The sequence below is a fragment of the Notothenia rossii genome (genome assembly GCF_949606895.1).
Source record: "Notothenia rossii genome assembly, chromosome: 1".
NCBI lineage: Eukaryota > Metazoa > Chordata > Actinopteri > Perciformes > Nototheniidae > Notothenia > Notothenia rossii.
The window spans coordinates 40218451-40234592 of NC_136912.1; the positions used below are offsets into that span (position 1 = coordinate 40218451).

Genomic DNA, 16142 nt, shown 5'->3' on the forward strand with positions numbered 1-16142 from the left:
AATGTATTTAATTCCAATAATGATGTGGACAAACCAGACCCTTGTAGATTGGGTGAATAACACAAATATTAACAAGATTCTCAAAAGGATCTCAATACTACATTAACCAAGTTTACTTTTGTCCATTTCCAATAGTTCATATAGCTCAGGCTGCTCTTCCCTGTGACATGCTCTATAGCCTCTAGCTTCAGGCCACAGTCAACACTGTGGTGTCTGAGATTGAGGGCCGTGAGGTCACCATGGATACGTGATGACAGCTCAAGTCAGAGGCCTGACTCCTGAGGGGTCACCCAGTCTGTCTGCCAGGGGCCTGAGGCACATCAGGAAGTACGAGAGGTGAAAGAGTGAGTGCTGAGAGCAAAGAATGTGACCACTCGCTCTACGGTGCTTCTGGAGCCACGCTTAGCTTGTAGCTTCTTTATTTTCCCAAGTTTTGAAGAAGCCTTCCTGTTTATTGTGCTCTATCTTATCATTTATTTTTTCGTAAAATCATTTTTTTTTTGGGGGGGGGGGGATGTCGTGTTCTTGACTGCTAGGGTTTTATCCAAAAGACCACTCATTGATTATAGTCGGAATTGTCCAGTTTTGATTGCTGACCACCAGTTTCAGAGTGATCCAGTTTAGGCTCATTCAGTCAGTCTGCATTTTTAACTTGTGGAGGAACTTACTGCCTCAACTGTTTTATGTATTCATGTAATTGCTTGTTATGACCTAAAAGGATTACATTTAATACATGCAGGCTTGGGTAGTAACATAATACAGGATTGCGTTGTCAGGATAAAAACAAAAGCAGCTGTATTCTCTTACGGTCATAGAACGAAAATACAGATTACAATTACTTCTTTTTTTTAATTGGGATTATTAGCATTATTGCTTTTCTGTATAGGTCTAACTTTATCTGGCATTTTAAATTTACCTTTTTAAAGGTTTTTTAATAAACGATGATTCATAAACTGTAGTAGACACATATTCTGTTTCTATGAATTTGTCATTTGTGTGATTTTTGTTATTTGTATTCGGTAGGTGAACCTATATATTCAGTGTGTGTGAACTTATTACATTACAATTATTCTGTTTGCTCCATTTTTATTTTGTTTTTTAAACTGTACCTTATTTATTTTTTATTTATTTTTTTCCAAGTAACACTTGGAACACACAAAATATCTTGTTTTCTTCCTTTCAAATGTTGCATTGTTCTCTTGTTTTACATAATAAACAATATTTTAAGCCATCATATTATTTATTTTCACTTATTGAATAGATATGATATTATGTGTATTGCATTAAATATGGAAGTAATCCGTAAGTAACGGAAAGTAATCAAGCTGCATTTCTTTTATTATCAGATTCAGAAATACTTGTTTATCGTGGCAGTTGTTTCTTTGTTGAATGAAATAAAAAAAACTATATAAAAATAATGTGTAAAACCAAAAAGTTAGAATGTGCAATGAAAGGACACAATTAAAGTAAATAAAAAAAGATCTTATAATTATAAGAACTGTAAGTAAATATTTTCCACCCAAAAAAAAAAATATGGCATATATATATATATATATATATATATTACAAAAAATTGGTAAATGTAAGTAAGGTTAATAATTACATTACATTAACTTACAAATATAAAATCAATTACATGACCCCTCCCAACCCTGAATTCAGTTCATCTCTGCTGTAGAATAACATGTTCTTTCTGGTCACCCCCACACCTCCAGAAATAGCCCAGCAGTGGCAGCTCTGTGCGGCGGCAGTGACAGCGTTAAACGCGCTCCGTCAGTCTCCACCTTTTATGTAAATGACAGTGTGAGTGAGTGGGACCCGAGACGGAGAAAGCGCTCAGTGAATGAGGGGTGGGGGCGGTGGGGGGGGGGGGAGTTGCCTGCTGCCTGCTGCCTTCACGGATGTGGCCCTGCGCTCACAACAAGGAGTAGGTGCGGGTCTCTGTCTCCGGTGTTTGCATCTGTTCGGAGGACAGGAGCGCGAGGAGGCTGCTTTTGGACGCGAAAGTGCAATCATGTCAGGAGCACACAGAGAGCGTGCAACGGGAGCATCCGAATAATCCATACAGGCGATAAACCGACTATACAGGAATAAAGCAATGGGTGGCCAGATAACGCGAAATGCCTTTTACGGTAAGAAATCAATATTTGTGGCTTTATATTTTTGCGTCCGTATGATATTTGAACCTGTGTTGTTACATCCAGGTACGGTCGTTCGGTTGTAAATTGTGTTTTATTCACGCTATCCTCACAGCACTGGCTGTTATCAGGTACCACAGATTTGCTCCAGCCTATTCTTCGCTCACAGTTACGTCACTCCGGTAGCCTAATTAGAATAGGGGGCTCCAGACGCGCAGCTTAAAAAATCTACATACACACGGTTACAGTTCAATTAAAAAAAATGTTTTAAAGGAACAAAAGTTTGATCCCATTTTTCAGTATTCTGTTGAACGATATGCACCCTTTTCTGTATCATATTTTTTTCACTTTAGGTCACAAATATCTTCTTTCTGTTGCATATCAAGTTCTATAATTGGAAATGAGGGAAAACCCTTTCCCATAATATCTGGCTGTGTTCACTTTTGATTAATGTCACCACCTCCCAGGTCTTTTACAAGGACATGCTATGTATGTCCCATATTAAACTGTTGTAAACTGTTTACATTGTGTGGGCTGAAGTCAGTTTCAGTGAGGGATGGAAAGTGTTCAGGGTTTACCTCCTCTGTGTTTTGAATTCCCCTCATTAATAAAGAGACACAGCTGGGCTTTAGGAAATCAATGTACTGATTTTCTTCTGCATTATCCTCTATCGTGACATAAAGGTCGAGGCAGCATGGTGAATTGTAGCTATTGAAAACAATAGTATTTGATAGTTTGATTTAGTCTAGAAGTGGGATAGTGTTTGATTTGTTTGATAATGACAAATGGTCTTCAGGGTTTTTGTGGAATACATAACATTTAATTTAGCTGATGCTTTTAGCCAATGCGACTTACAGTCAGCGCAATAAACCATAAAGATCCAGAACAGCAAGAAACAGGCAGGTACACTGCTTCAAGCCATTAAACCATAAAGATTCAAAACAGCAAGAAACAGGCAGGTACACTGCTTCAAGCCACTAAACCATAAAGATTCAAAACAGCAAGAAACAGGCAGGTACACTGCTTCAAGCCATTTACATTAGCTTGAAATTGGCTTAACCTTGTGATACATATTGTTATTAGCTAGGCCAAGCAGGTGGGATGCAACATTCTCTAGAACTTCAGATGTATTGGAGAGCTTCCAGGGACTTGGTGGCTATAGTAAATAAACTGTGTTAGTCAAAAGTAAAGCTTCTGTCGCAGTTCTTGGGCAAACTATAGACTAGCTTCAAACTTTGTGTGTCTTGTACAAAAAAACAATATCCATGATGAGTTTTTATACTCTAAAAGCAGAGATAGAGGTTGAGGCCAACTATTATACTCGTTTTAAACACCACGCAAGAAGTTATTTGCAACACTAGTGAACAACAATAACGCACAGCACATGATCTTCAGGGGGCTGAATGTTGTGCTAATGAATTCTGATGCAACAAACAAATTACAGAAAAAACGAGATCCAAATAGTCGGTCTAATATGTTAACATTACATCCTTGCAACAAAGGTTACTTATCGTTTGTCATTATTCATCCATGCAAACAAAACCACTGAATTTGTGAATGTACACATGAAATGTAGCGTTTAAAACAATCAAAAACCATGATCTAAATCATTATCACTACAGAAAGTATCTGTGGTTTTACTAAATACTGTTGTTGTGACCCATAGGAATAGTAATGCAGGGCCATGTATTCTTCATTACCCACCAGCCATGGATAAAAGTAAAAGTCTGCCTATTATAAGTGTGTAATAGCAGTCCAGGAGATAAGCAATGATAATACTATACTTCTGAATTAATGGCTATTGTTATATAGCATGTCATGATATGTATTTGTTGTCTCAATATAAATAAGTGAACCTATGGGAGTTACAGTAAGTCCCTGTTCCTACAGCCTGTTCCGGTGTTGACCACCTTATCGTTCTAATTAAAGCCCCAAGAGTAATCCTATTAGCTAAAGAGGGTCAGATTAAGACAGAAGAGGAAGCTAGTGCCCCTTCTCCTTAGTAGGAAGGTTTAACACCTCATGGAAATTCAAACACAATATGCATTAATATGCAAATATTGCCTGGATCTCTAAGAGCTAATATTGATTTCAGCAAAATAGTGGTATGATTTGTTATGAAGTGTAAGGGTATTTAATAGTTTTTTTATTTGCATAACACCACTGAACTACAGTTTATAGGCCATTTGGTCAATTTTCAGATACAAAATGATTCCTTAGAGATATCTGGTCCACCTATTTCTGAGACCGCAGTCTGAGCTAGTTCTGTACCAGTGTACACGTGATAGGTAATCCACTTTTCCAGATCATAAACATTTAAAATGGTTACTACCCTGCCTGTTTCAGTGTATAAATAAACTTAAACTTTGAGCTGTTTCCTTGCCACCCAGTTCTGATGGAATGGGTTGTATCACAATCACCTTGTAAAACGAGAACGCCTCTACCATCACGTTTTACAGTTTGCCTTTGCAACTGATTGCCATTATCTAAATTTGGCGATGTTGTTTATCTCTGGTTCCTCCCTTTTGTTTACGTGCCAGACATCCATGACAGAGCTGTTAAATACCAATTCCTTTTATGTCTCAATGGTCTGGTTAATTAACGTTTTGATTAGACCTTCTTCTTGCCCTGCTATGGCAAACCAAAATGGCTGCTTTGAAAACAATCACTTACTTGCCCTATTTTCAGTTTAGCCAGCACCTGTGTAGTGTATTCTTGTAAACATTTTCTGGATCATCTATTGTCCCCGGTTTCGCATGATAAGGATATTTCCCTGAACTTAATCTGTACCTCAATTTTCATTGATTATTTGGCTAGCAAGTGGTTATTATAAGTTATTATTGCAACATATTTTGAACCAAACATCTGTGCTTAGTCCCGATTATTACATCACTTATTGGGAAAGTTATTTGAACGCAATTTAGGGATTAGGAAATTGACTATTAACTTAAAGGAGTATGATATTATAATAGATTCTTATACTTACTGCATTCATAGTTAAATAAAATATAGCATGCCAGCTAAATCTTGACTGGAGCTTTTGTTCTTATGACATCATAACAAAAGATATGTAGTTTCTTAGTGTTTTTAGTTATATACAGAGTGAAGTGATTATCAAACAGACAAATCTGACCTGATTTGTTCTTCCAGAGTGATATAACTGGGTATGAAGCATCCGTATCAACAGTCAGCCATTCACAACTATGGCTAGTTATAAATAAACATAGCGCTGCTGCCCGCTTTAAACCACCAAATAGAATGATCTGTTCAAAAGCTGTTGGATAATCGCTGCTGATTCACATTCAGTTGTGAATGGAAAGGGTTTAAAAAATGGTGTTTAACTGAAGTTGATATTTAAGTACAATCGTTGCTATGGTAAGCCATTCACAGAAACCACTGAATTGTTCTGATTCTTCTTTCTGGAACAGAGAAGAAAGGCTAATTTAAGAAACTCGTATTATATTTAAACCCCTCAACGAATGTTTAACTTCAAAATAATAAAAGCTACCTAAAGTGAAATCTATTTTCCAGAAAACTGCCCGTGCTGTTATTATGTACACAGTGTTTACATGTAGAAAGGTGTGACTTACTGAGGAACAGATATTGCTTCCTAAAGTCGCACCTCCAGAGGTTGTTTTGTTTAGGTGAAAAGCAATAGAGCGCATCCAAACAATGTTTTTTTTTTAATGGTTGCATAATAGAGTCTGCCGAGTATGTGGGAGCTCCACTTCTCTACTCCAGATTGACTGAATGTGGGCCAGTGTCTGAGCTGCACAGGCTGATTGGATGGAGCGTCTGGCTCGCTTGATGTGAATTGGATTCACTATTCAAATGCAAGGCTCGACTGAGCTGAAGAGATGCCACATAACAAAGTATCATTTTCTAAATTCCTAGAATCAGACACAACTGCAGTCTAGTCACGGGATATGGCCTCAGGTTATTGAATGCTGACCAACATTGAAAATACTTTCAGAAATACATTTCTCAAATTATTTAAACTTTCACCTCAGTTCACACTGTTAGATTGGAGCAGGAAGGAGTCCTAAAACCCATACATGACTTAAAGCATGAATAAAATATGTTACCAAGCCAACATTTTGTTGATTGTGTTTGTTGTCAGAAGCCTGAAAATGGTCTGTAGTTAAAACAAGCCTGAGAGATTTTCATGTTTTTGTCCGAAGCTTCTATTTTTCATATAAACTGCGGTTTCCAACTAAGTGACTAAATATATTACTAAACGTCATCACGCCGACGAGCCCGCCTTTAGCTTAGCGGTGGTGATGACATGCCTTGGGAATCATGTGAAAGCAGTTTATGAGTGCAAAATGCTGTGCTTCAAGTTCAAATTATTTAAGCTTTGACATTGATTGCCCCAACCAAATCAGATGATAGGTGTACAGTATGAGGCAAGCTAGCAGGGGAGGTAACCAAAGAACATGTCCAACTGTTTTCCCCGAAAGGCTCTGCGCCCAACCTCTATGTGAGCCAACCCTAACCCTATTCTTAAAGTAGCTTGTGAGTGCAAGAGCCAGGAAGATGGAGCTTTGATCACGCAACAACAGTTGCTAAAAAAAAATGTCTCAGGGTCTCATACATGCATCCCTAACCTTCCTTTGTCAGGCCGTGTGTGTGTGTGTGTGTGTGTGTGTGTGTGTGTGTGTGTGTGTGTGTGTGTGTGTGTGTGTGTGTGTGTGTGTGTGTGTGTGTGTGTGTGTGTGTGTGTGTGTGTGTGTGTGTGTGTGTGTGTGTGTGTGTGTGTGGTAACCAGCTCTTTCATCCTCATCCTCACGCAAGGTCACCTTCAAGGCAGCGCCCCCATTATGACTTGCAGCCAGTACTGAATAGCACCCTGCCAGCTGTCAGTCAATACACCTTGCATATCATTACGACTCTCCACCAGCCTGCTCTCTTTCACTGCCAAGGAAGCATCATTACATTACATTTCATTTAGCTGACGCTTTTATCCAAAGCGACTTACAATTACCTAGTAACTAAGGACTAAATTCCTAACTCAAGGGCACACTAGTGGTGGTGTTCCCGGCGGGATTTCTAACTCATAACCTTCGAATCTTCAGCCCACCTCACTATCCATTAGACCACCACTATCCCATCATTGGATCGTTGGATTACATTTTGCTCCAGTAATCCTGCTCGTGAAGAGAACGCGCTAACAGCCGGGAGACTAATGGTCCGTAACGGGTGACGTCAGCCAGAATTCATCATCTGCGCTGTCTCAACTTAAACTGCCATGTCATCGCGATGTGAAATATTGATAACACAGGATAAGAAACAAGAAACAGATGTTCATTTAAGGTAAAAAATACTAGTTGGTTTTGACTGTTCATAACACTCTATGAATCTAATGTAATGTAAGACCTGGAAAAACTCTCATCGAGAACCATCAAAAATATTTTCCTATGAGCGTTTAATGGAATATAGTTCTTGAACCTTACTAGAGCTGTTGAAGTATAGTACAACCAAGACGGTACCACTTTACAATAGGACTACCCTTATAAAGGATTCATAAAGGGTTTATAATTAGGTTATTCATTAGGTTGTAAACACTTTATTAATCAATAATAACCATTTATAAACCAGTTCTAACATAGTTTTCATGCATCAACACAGGCTCACTATTTGGCAAGATGACCAAGCCTTATATTGGCACTAGCTTACTTCGTCTTCTTCATCAGCCAGCATCCTTGGTATCTGTTGTTGACTGAGTTGATTCTCCAACCCATCCATCTTTATGTTTATTGGCATCTCTTGTGACCATTTATTTATGAGTTACTAACATTTATAACTGCCAAAAGGGAGCCTTATTGTAAAGTGTAAAACACATTCCCATTTATGAATGAGTTACTACCATTTATAATTTGTTTAAGTTATATTAAGACTTAACGTTATGCATAAATTAGGGCACATTGAGTCACATGTCATTCCAGGGACCACTGCTGTTAGCTTCCTGTCTCTCTGCTAGCAGCTCCATGATGTTACAGGGGCTCTGCCTGCTCAGCTCATCCGGGGAACATAACTTGAACTTGGCCGTGTTTGTTGTGCTGGTGCCTTGTGGACTATTCTTCATGCTTATATCGGAATATTCTGACTCGCTCTTTGGTTAAAACAGACGGTGCATGAATACGGTTTTGCAGTAAGTGAAATTTGAGTACTTTATTTAGGTATTGCTTATGTTTTTAGTCATCTAACGTTAATGAATATTAAGGCTGTTAGTATGTAAGCAAGTGGTAGCTACATCTGTGCTAATGATGCTAATCGTAGCCTCCAAGTTAAAACTTAATAGAGAAGTGTTAAGCATTAAGTGGGGATTTTTAGTGTAATTTTTGTGCATTTTTTTGTTGTGATTTTTGTTTTGTTAGTATGCACATGGACGCTTTGGGCATACCTGGAGAAGGAATTAATGGGTCTTCGGAATGATGGGAGTTAAAAACAAAAAGCGAGACTAGTGTTGAAACTAGTGGAGAAACGATCAAGATGCCACCTTGTCCCTCTGAATAGACGGCATGTTAAGTCAGAAAGTAGCATTATTAGTGATTAGTGGAGGGGATACAGGAAGTGTGCGGAGTAACATGGGGTAGAACCACTACACCATAAACCACAGCAGAGGCCTGTACTACGAAGCCGGTTCAACATAACCTGGATATGTTCCGGCTTACCTAATCCAAAACAAACGCGTTCTCGCTAAACAGTCCTACGACGCTGGTTATCAACTCGTTAACTCAAGCCATGATTTCTCTGTCCGGCTGAGTGCGCGTTCACACGAAAGGTGCGGGATTTTCAACATTTGACCAATCACAAACATGGAGAAGCGTACTGACAGCGCGTTGTCATACTTCCTGAATGTAAAGTAAATTATAATATTAGACAGAAGAAGTTAAACTTTAAACATCTATGACTTAAACACTTTATCCAGGATAAAAGCCACATAGCTGCACCTGCAAGGTGAATACAGCTGGTAAAAAACAAAGTGTTTGAATGCGTTCATTAACAGGTTTATGATATCACTGCTGCCCCGTCTAAGACAATAGTGGATCTGACTTTAATTACATTTGACTCAAGTGTTTCGTGAACTTAATGCGTTGCTTAAAATAGTTCTGCATAAAGTATGTGACACTGTAAGTGTTGCACGGCCAGATACGGCTCAAGAAGCTGACTCAGATAAGAACATATATGATACATTATGATGTGATATCATGTAATAGGAATGATAATGAGACATGCATCGACGACATCTGCACTCACAGTGCCACGGACTGGCTACGTAATGCTACTTTGATCCGGTTACTTATGGTATGGCAGATATTTAAGTAAGCTTTCTTAACGCTAATGTTATAATAGTCAGATTGCTCTGAAGATGGGAGGTGATATTCTATACATTTTCACGTTCACAGAGTCAGAGATTTTGGCCGGCCGTCTCTCCTGCAACGGCAGTTTAAACTGTATTTCCTCCGCACACTGAGCTCTGATTGGTCAGCAGGCGGTGCTTTCACTTTTCACTGCTCCGGAGCAGGCTAGCCGTTCAGAATAAGTTATCTAGCCTGCTAAGAAGTGAACCAGCGTCGTAGGACCGGAATTCCAGGAAGTTAGCTCGCTAAGCGAATATCCGGCTTCGTAGTACAGGCCTCTGGTTAGCCGTTAAGCATAAGTTACCATGGAGATCTAGCCCGCTAAGAAGTGAACCAGCGTCGTAGGACCGGAAACCCAGAGTTTTCCCTGAAGTTAACTCGCTAAGCAAAAATCCGGCTTCGTAGTACAGGCCTCTGGTAGTTTGTGAACCATATCCAACATATAGAAAGAGCTAGGTCGACCGTCAAAGGACATATCCGTAGACTGAGAGGAAACCGAACAGAGAGTTTGTCGGAGGAACACCTCAAGGTTCTTGAATGGTCATCTTGGCTTGGCTCTGCTCACCCTGATGGACTGCTTGGACGCTTGTTCAAGGATATACACAAAGCCTTTCCAGTCTGAGTACAATTATTTCTTACCAAGTCTTTCATTTATGTCTGAGAAAAGCTTTTATGTTTAAATATGTGTATCTGTCATACTAAACAGTCATTACTTCATGTGTGAATAACATGTTTTGCTTGGTTCTGTTGCATTTTACTTTGCATTTCATGTAAAAATGTGTATTAGGTAAGCGTGAATGTTATAACCCATTCATAGATTGACATGTGTATTAAACTTAAAAACAACCAATTATAAATGGTAGTAACTCATTAATAAATGGGAATGTGTTTTACACTTTACAATAAGGCTCCCTTTTGGCATTTATAAATGTTGATAACTCATTCATAAATGGTCATAAGAGATGACAAGAAACATCAAGATGGAAGGGGGAGAATCAACTCAGTGAACAACAGATACCAAGGATACTGGCTGATGAAGAAGACGAAGTAAGCTAAGTAGCCAATATAAGGCTTAGCAGTACAGATACATGTGTGCTCACTATTTGGCAAACAACCGGTCACAGTTACCCTTTTTATCTCACGTCTTACAAATGCTTATTAATGATTTATAAAGTGTTCACAACCTAATTAATAAATTAATTACAAACTATTCGTGAACCCGTTATAAGGGTAGTCTTATTGTAAAGTGGTACCGAATGTTTTTGTCATCAGTTTGATCTTTAGCCATCTCCTCTCCTGCTCCCTTCTCTTCTCTTCTCTTAATTTTCCTCTCCCTGCCTCCTCTTTTCTTTCTTCTTACCTGTCCCTCCCTCAGGGTAGATGGATGGCACAAATAGAAACTGGACCTTCACCTATAGACCGCTGTCAGTGTCTTGTCTGACACCAAAACTTGACACGTTAATATACTTTAAGTTATGTAGCATAATCAACAAAGAAATACTTAACATCAGTAAAATAAGTATCATAAAAACATATAATAATTTGTGTTGCCTTAACCTGAAAACAGGTCTTCTGTTTCGATTCCCAATGTTTATCACCTTTTAACAACTGTGACCATTCATTTTCAAATTCACTTTTGCAATATAAGTGCAGCTTGCCCATTTTTCTCTGTCTGAAGCAATAGAATGTGTCGTTAAATCAACTCATAACAGCCATTAAATGTGCTGTTAACATAAAAAATGGGTGCATTTGACCATTCCGGGCAGAATGTAATATGTGAGATTTTCTAAATTCCTCTCTAAAGCCAATCTTCTGCTAGACAACACAATTTCCAACATAAAGACAATGTAAGGGTAAATATAAAAAGAAAATCTAAATGGCAGATGAGCCTTTTATTTTAGGCTGCTACAACTTAAGCAACAATAAGGAAATAGTCACAAAATATCAGCTGAGCAACCTGATGCTGCTTTTACCAGTGTCATTATTAAAACCCCCCACTATGAAACATCATCATGGACACGAAACACCTACAGTACACTTAACCAATAGATTTGTCATGATGTTGCCTAGCAGCACGTCAAGCCCTTTGGTTTCCACCAACATATAGACCGTTATGAATCGTCACTATAATTGTGTGATTCATTTCCGAGTTGGTGTTGCATCTGGCTGGAATGCCATTTTGCCATGAGTCAGTGGGACTGAATACATCATCCAGACACTGCTATGTAAACATCATTAAGATGTTGTTTCTCATCTCCCTCCAGGATGATTGGCGGCGTTGTAAATGACACTGAGAGCTAAATCAAATAAAGAACTTAAGAGTAACATTTATTGAAATACATGCTTTATCCTCATGAGATGGTAATGACTGCAATTACTCAAAGAGAACAGAATTAGGGTACTTAGTAATTAGTGTAATCAGCACAAGAGTCAACAAGACATGAAAATAATGCTAAATATGGTTTCTTAATATGGTTTATTTTTTTGTTGATGGATCTAAAGTACACCAGTACATTCTAAATAATAACTAATGGCTACACAGTGACAGCAATGCAAATATTGAAGAAATTTGTATTCATCTTTCACCCAACACTAGCCTGCAGGCTTGCTAATCCCAAAAATGTGTGTGTGTGTGTGTGTGTGTGTGTGTGTGTGTGTGTGTGTGTGTGTGTGTGTGTGTGTGTGTGTGTGTGTGTGTGTGTGTGTGTGTGTGTGTGTGTGTGTGTGTGTGTGTGTGTGTGTGTGTGTGTGTGTGTGTGTGTGTGTGCATGTGTGTGTGTGCGCGCATGTGTGTGTGTGCACGCATGTGTGTGTGTGCGTGTTTGTGTGAGTTTTTGGCAGGGTTTTACCTAGGGAGTGACAGTAACAATGCTGCTGTTGTGAATAGTTCCTAAATTACAATTAATGGTTATACTGTACATGGTTGCAATCTGGGTTAAAGGGTCCACATTATGGTCATGTTCAGGTTTATATTTATATTTAGTGTCTCTACAGTGACATGTCTCCAAGCTTTAATATTCAAAAAGCTCTTTATTCTTCTCAAAAAGCTCTTTATTCTTCTCATACACCTCTTTTCACCCTCTGTCTGAAGCCAGAGCCCAGTCTGCTCTGATTAGCTGGCCTCTGTTGTGATTGGTTAACCACTAAGAGATGTCTCGCTCCTTAGTCTATCACGTACAATGTGTTGGAGTGCTAGCCAATAGGAGTGCAAGCAGTACGTAGTGATGTCACTATGTTACAGAAGTAAACAAAGGAGTCCAATAGAGACGTTTCAGGCAGGGGGGGCAGTGTGTGGGAGAGAAAGTCACTCTGGAGGGGACACAGGGATTGTAGTCTTTGCAGACCATTTACATGCACAGAAACCTATAAAACACACGACAGGACGGGGAAAACCCCAAACGCAGAATAGGGCCTCTTTAATGGTATATGCAAATACAAGTCAATAGAGTTTAGAGTGAAGAAAAAAAGACCTCCTGGTAAAACATACCAAGAATGTAATATTTGCAAATGATATTCAACCTAATTCCATATAATACAGCTTAACTCATGTGACCGTTTCATTTGGAGTTTACACTTGTTCCCCAGAACCAGGAAGTCATTTCGCAAGCAAATACTGAGCAAATATTTCAACCGTTTTTTTCCCACCAACAAAATCCTATTTGCATGGTAAACCACTTAGGTTAGTCAGTGATGGCTACACGGCTCTAGATAAAGATTACACATACAGGAACACTCCCTCTCCCTCTATCTCACACACACACACGCAACCACGTCGCCTCTGAGCCATCAGCCAAATGAAATGGTAAGAGATTAGTGTTGCTGCTCCATAGAGATATTCGTTGGCGTATGACAGGTATAAGTCTCAAACAAGCCTGTATTGTTACAAGTTGGATAAAGAACTCTAACGCAGCTTTTCACACTGTTTGTTAATAATAAAACGTCCTTGACCTTTGGCGAAATGGCTCCTGTGAGTCTGTTCAATTGCTATTTCTCTAGATAACACACGCATTAAGCCGTGTGCACAAAATCAAAGAGGTTTTTTAAGAGGCAGCTGTCAGATTGATGTTAACAGCAGCCATTTCCAAGCTGTTTACATCAAGGGGGCGCATCTCAGCTCCGTGGACATGATAGGATGTGTGTTGCTGAAGTAATTGGAGGACTGAGTGCAGGCAGCAGGCAAGAAGCTGCTTTGGTGTTTCCAATAACTTAAAACTACGGGATGCAAGAGTACATACTGAATCTAAAACTGTTTAACTGCTGTTTGGTATAAATCGATTTGTTTTCTACAAAGTAAACATAAAGCAATTTTTCTGTCACAATCGTGTAAGCTATGTTCAGACAAACAATAACCCTCAGGCTAATAATTTTTTGGGCTGTATGTGTATATATACTGTATCGTTTTGCTCACAGTCAATCAACGCACAATTCCAAGATCTAATGTGACATGTGATTGGAACAAAACGTCAGCAGCTTCAACCAATACAGGCAGTGGTGTGATAATATAAGCGAGATGCCACTAAAACGTGAAAAGTATAATATATATATGGGAAGGATCTTTACAGGAAACCCTATTAAAATGAGTAATATGATAAAGCACATCATTATAAACATATGATATGTTGACTAGAGAAGCCAGGGATAGAACTGATCATTATTGGAGCACCAGTTTTACAGTTGTCACATCTAGCAACATTCACATTTATTTTGAGTTTTGGTTTACCTGATTAATGTGACTGCTATAATCTCTTACTCTCTGTTTCACTGTCCACTAAATGCTAAAGGAAATGTTTAAGAATAAGAAATAAAGAATGTCAGAAACAATAGAGTTAGATGATACTGATATCAAAATAACAACAATAGAATGATGGGTAACTGTTTATATATATTATATATATATATATAGAGAGATAAATAATCATGGCAATTATAAATAAATGTCTGTTTATTCCTCGTAGGTAGTGGACAATCGTTTTTTTCAGATGTTTTGTTTGCTGAAAACACATCACTGCATCTCACTTTCAATTTGTCTTTGATTTATTTTTTTCAAAGTATTTTTTATAGTGTTTTTGGAAGTAATTCAACTTTGTAACAGATTCATTTTAGTCACTCAGTAAAAATACAATTATACAAATAAAAAAAGGCGAAACATCTCTGCTGCAACACATGAAGTGAAAGTACTAAGAGTTCCAGTTATTTTTACTGTAAGTGTAATTTGTCTTAAACGACCTAACATGTTTATTTTGATAGCAGAAAGGTACAACTGTGGAGTCTTTAAGATGTTGTTGGTGAAAATATTTGTCAAAAGGGTGGAAGAAAAAAGAGATCTATCAAAATGATAGAAAGGCGTTATCTCTGCTCTGTAGACGGATATTCTCTTTTGTTTGAATTGACTCCCAAACAAGCTTAGTAGCAAAAAAGGCACGATCTAAGACTATAAATATCTTGTTGTGTCTGAGTAAACAAAAGGCATCTGTCGTTTTCTAGCTGATAGCCGCAGAGTGAAAGAGTGCGCTGATCAGGACCTTTAGATACGAGGGGTTGCTAAGGAACATGAATTCACACATAGCCTGTTTTCCTCTACAGCAGCTGCACCTCTTTAGAGCCCAGTAATGCATTCAGCTCAATCTGCCCAGGACCATGTGCGAACACACTCAACAACCGCTCTCCTGTGGCTCTGCCTAAGACAAAAGGGCCTCAACGGTGCTCTTAGATCGGGGCCATAATGAATGGCACACACACGTACAGCAGGGTGAAACACTGCCAGGGTCATTACTAGATAAACACAGATGAGAGGGAGAGGACAGAGACAAAGAAAGAAAGTGAAAACAAAGCGTTCAGATTTTTAGAAAAAGGCTGCTTGGTCTTATCAGGACTCCACAGGACATCTGCTGCTGTTGGCTTTCATCAGTTTGTTTGTCAAACAGTCCTCTGGCAATCCAAAGCGCAATAAACTGAATAATAACTCAAATTTTACTTTGACATTTTCAATTATAGCCATTGATATTTATTTTGAAGTGCGCACCTGATATTAGCCGTAATGCAGCTTAACATCGTACTCTCTAAAACAACGTGTGTGTTTTTTAAAAGTGTGGCGGTAGCTCAGTAGGTTTTGGAACTGGAGGGTAGCTGGTTGGAGTCCGAGAACGGAACAGGTAGCCCAGTCTGTGTGGGAAATGGAGGGTTGCTGGTTCAGCTCCCAAAACTGACCAAGTAGCCCAGTCAGTTTGGGAAGCAGATGGTTGCCAGTTCTAATCCCAGATGGGACCAAGTACGGATAGTGATCTGGTACTAGAAAGGATATGTTAGAAGCAGAAATGCATCTCACATATTGATGGACAGTTTGTGGCCTAACATTTGGTGTTGAAATGTCTCCAACATAGCTGGCTGGAGCTTGATTGAAAAAAAAACATAAAGTAACTGATACATCAGGATAAACATTGGGTTTTCCTGATGTTTATGCTGATGTAACAGTTCCTCTGATTTTAAGCGCCAGGGTTTATTTCTAGACAGTAAATCGCAGGGAGGAATCAATCGAGGAAGAGACGGACATCCCAGTCCACTGACAGCAGCTTAGTCCATAATGCAACACAGCTGAGAGAAAAGTAATGATTTGAGTTCGGAATGGGATTCTGTTTCTCAA

At 38.8% G+C, this 16142-nt stretch overlaps 1 protein-coding gene across 1 annotated transcript in view; it reads left to right on the forward strand.

Moving 5' to 3' along the window:
• The first annotated feature begins 1867 nt into the window (after nt 1-1867).
• Nucleotides 1868-16142, forward strand: part of neurl1aa (neuralized E3 ubiquitin protein ligase 1Aa) — a 59195-nt gene continuing 44920 nt past the window's right edge. The window contains exon 1 of the mRNA XM_079676542.1: nt 1868-2132. Coding sequence (XP_079532668.1) covers nt 2099-2132 — 34 coding nt within the window. The 5' untranslated portion in view covers nt 1868-2098. The remainder of the gene's footprint in view (nt 2133-16142) is intronic.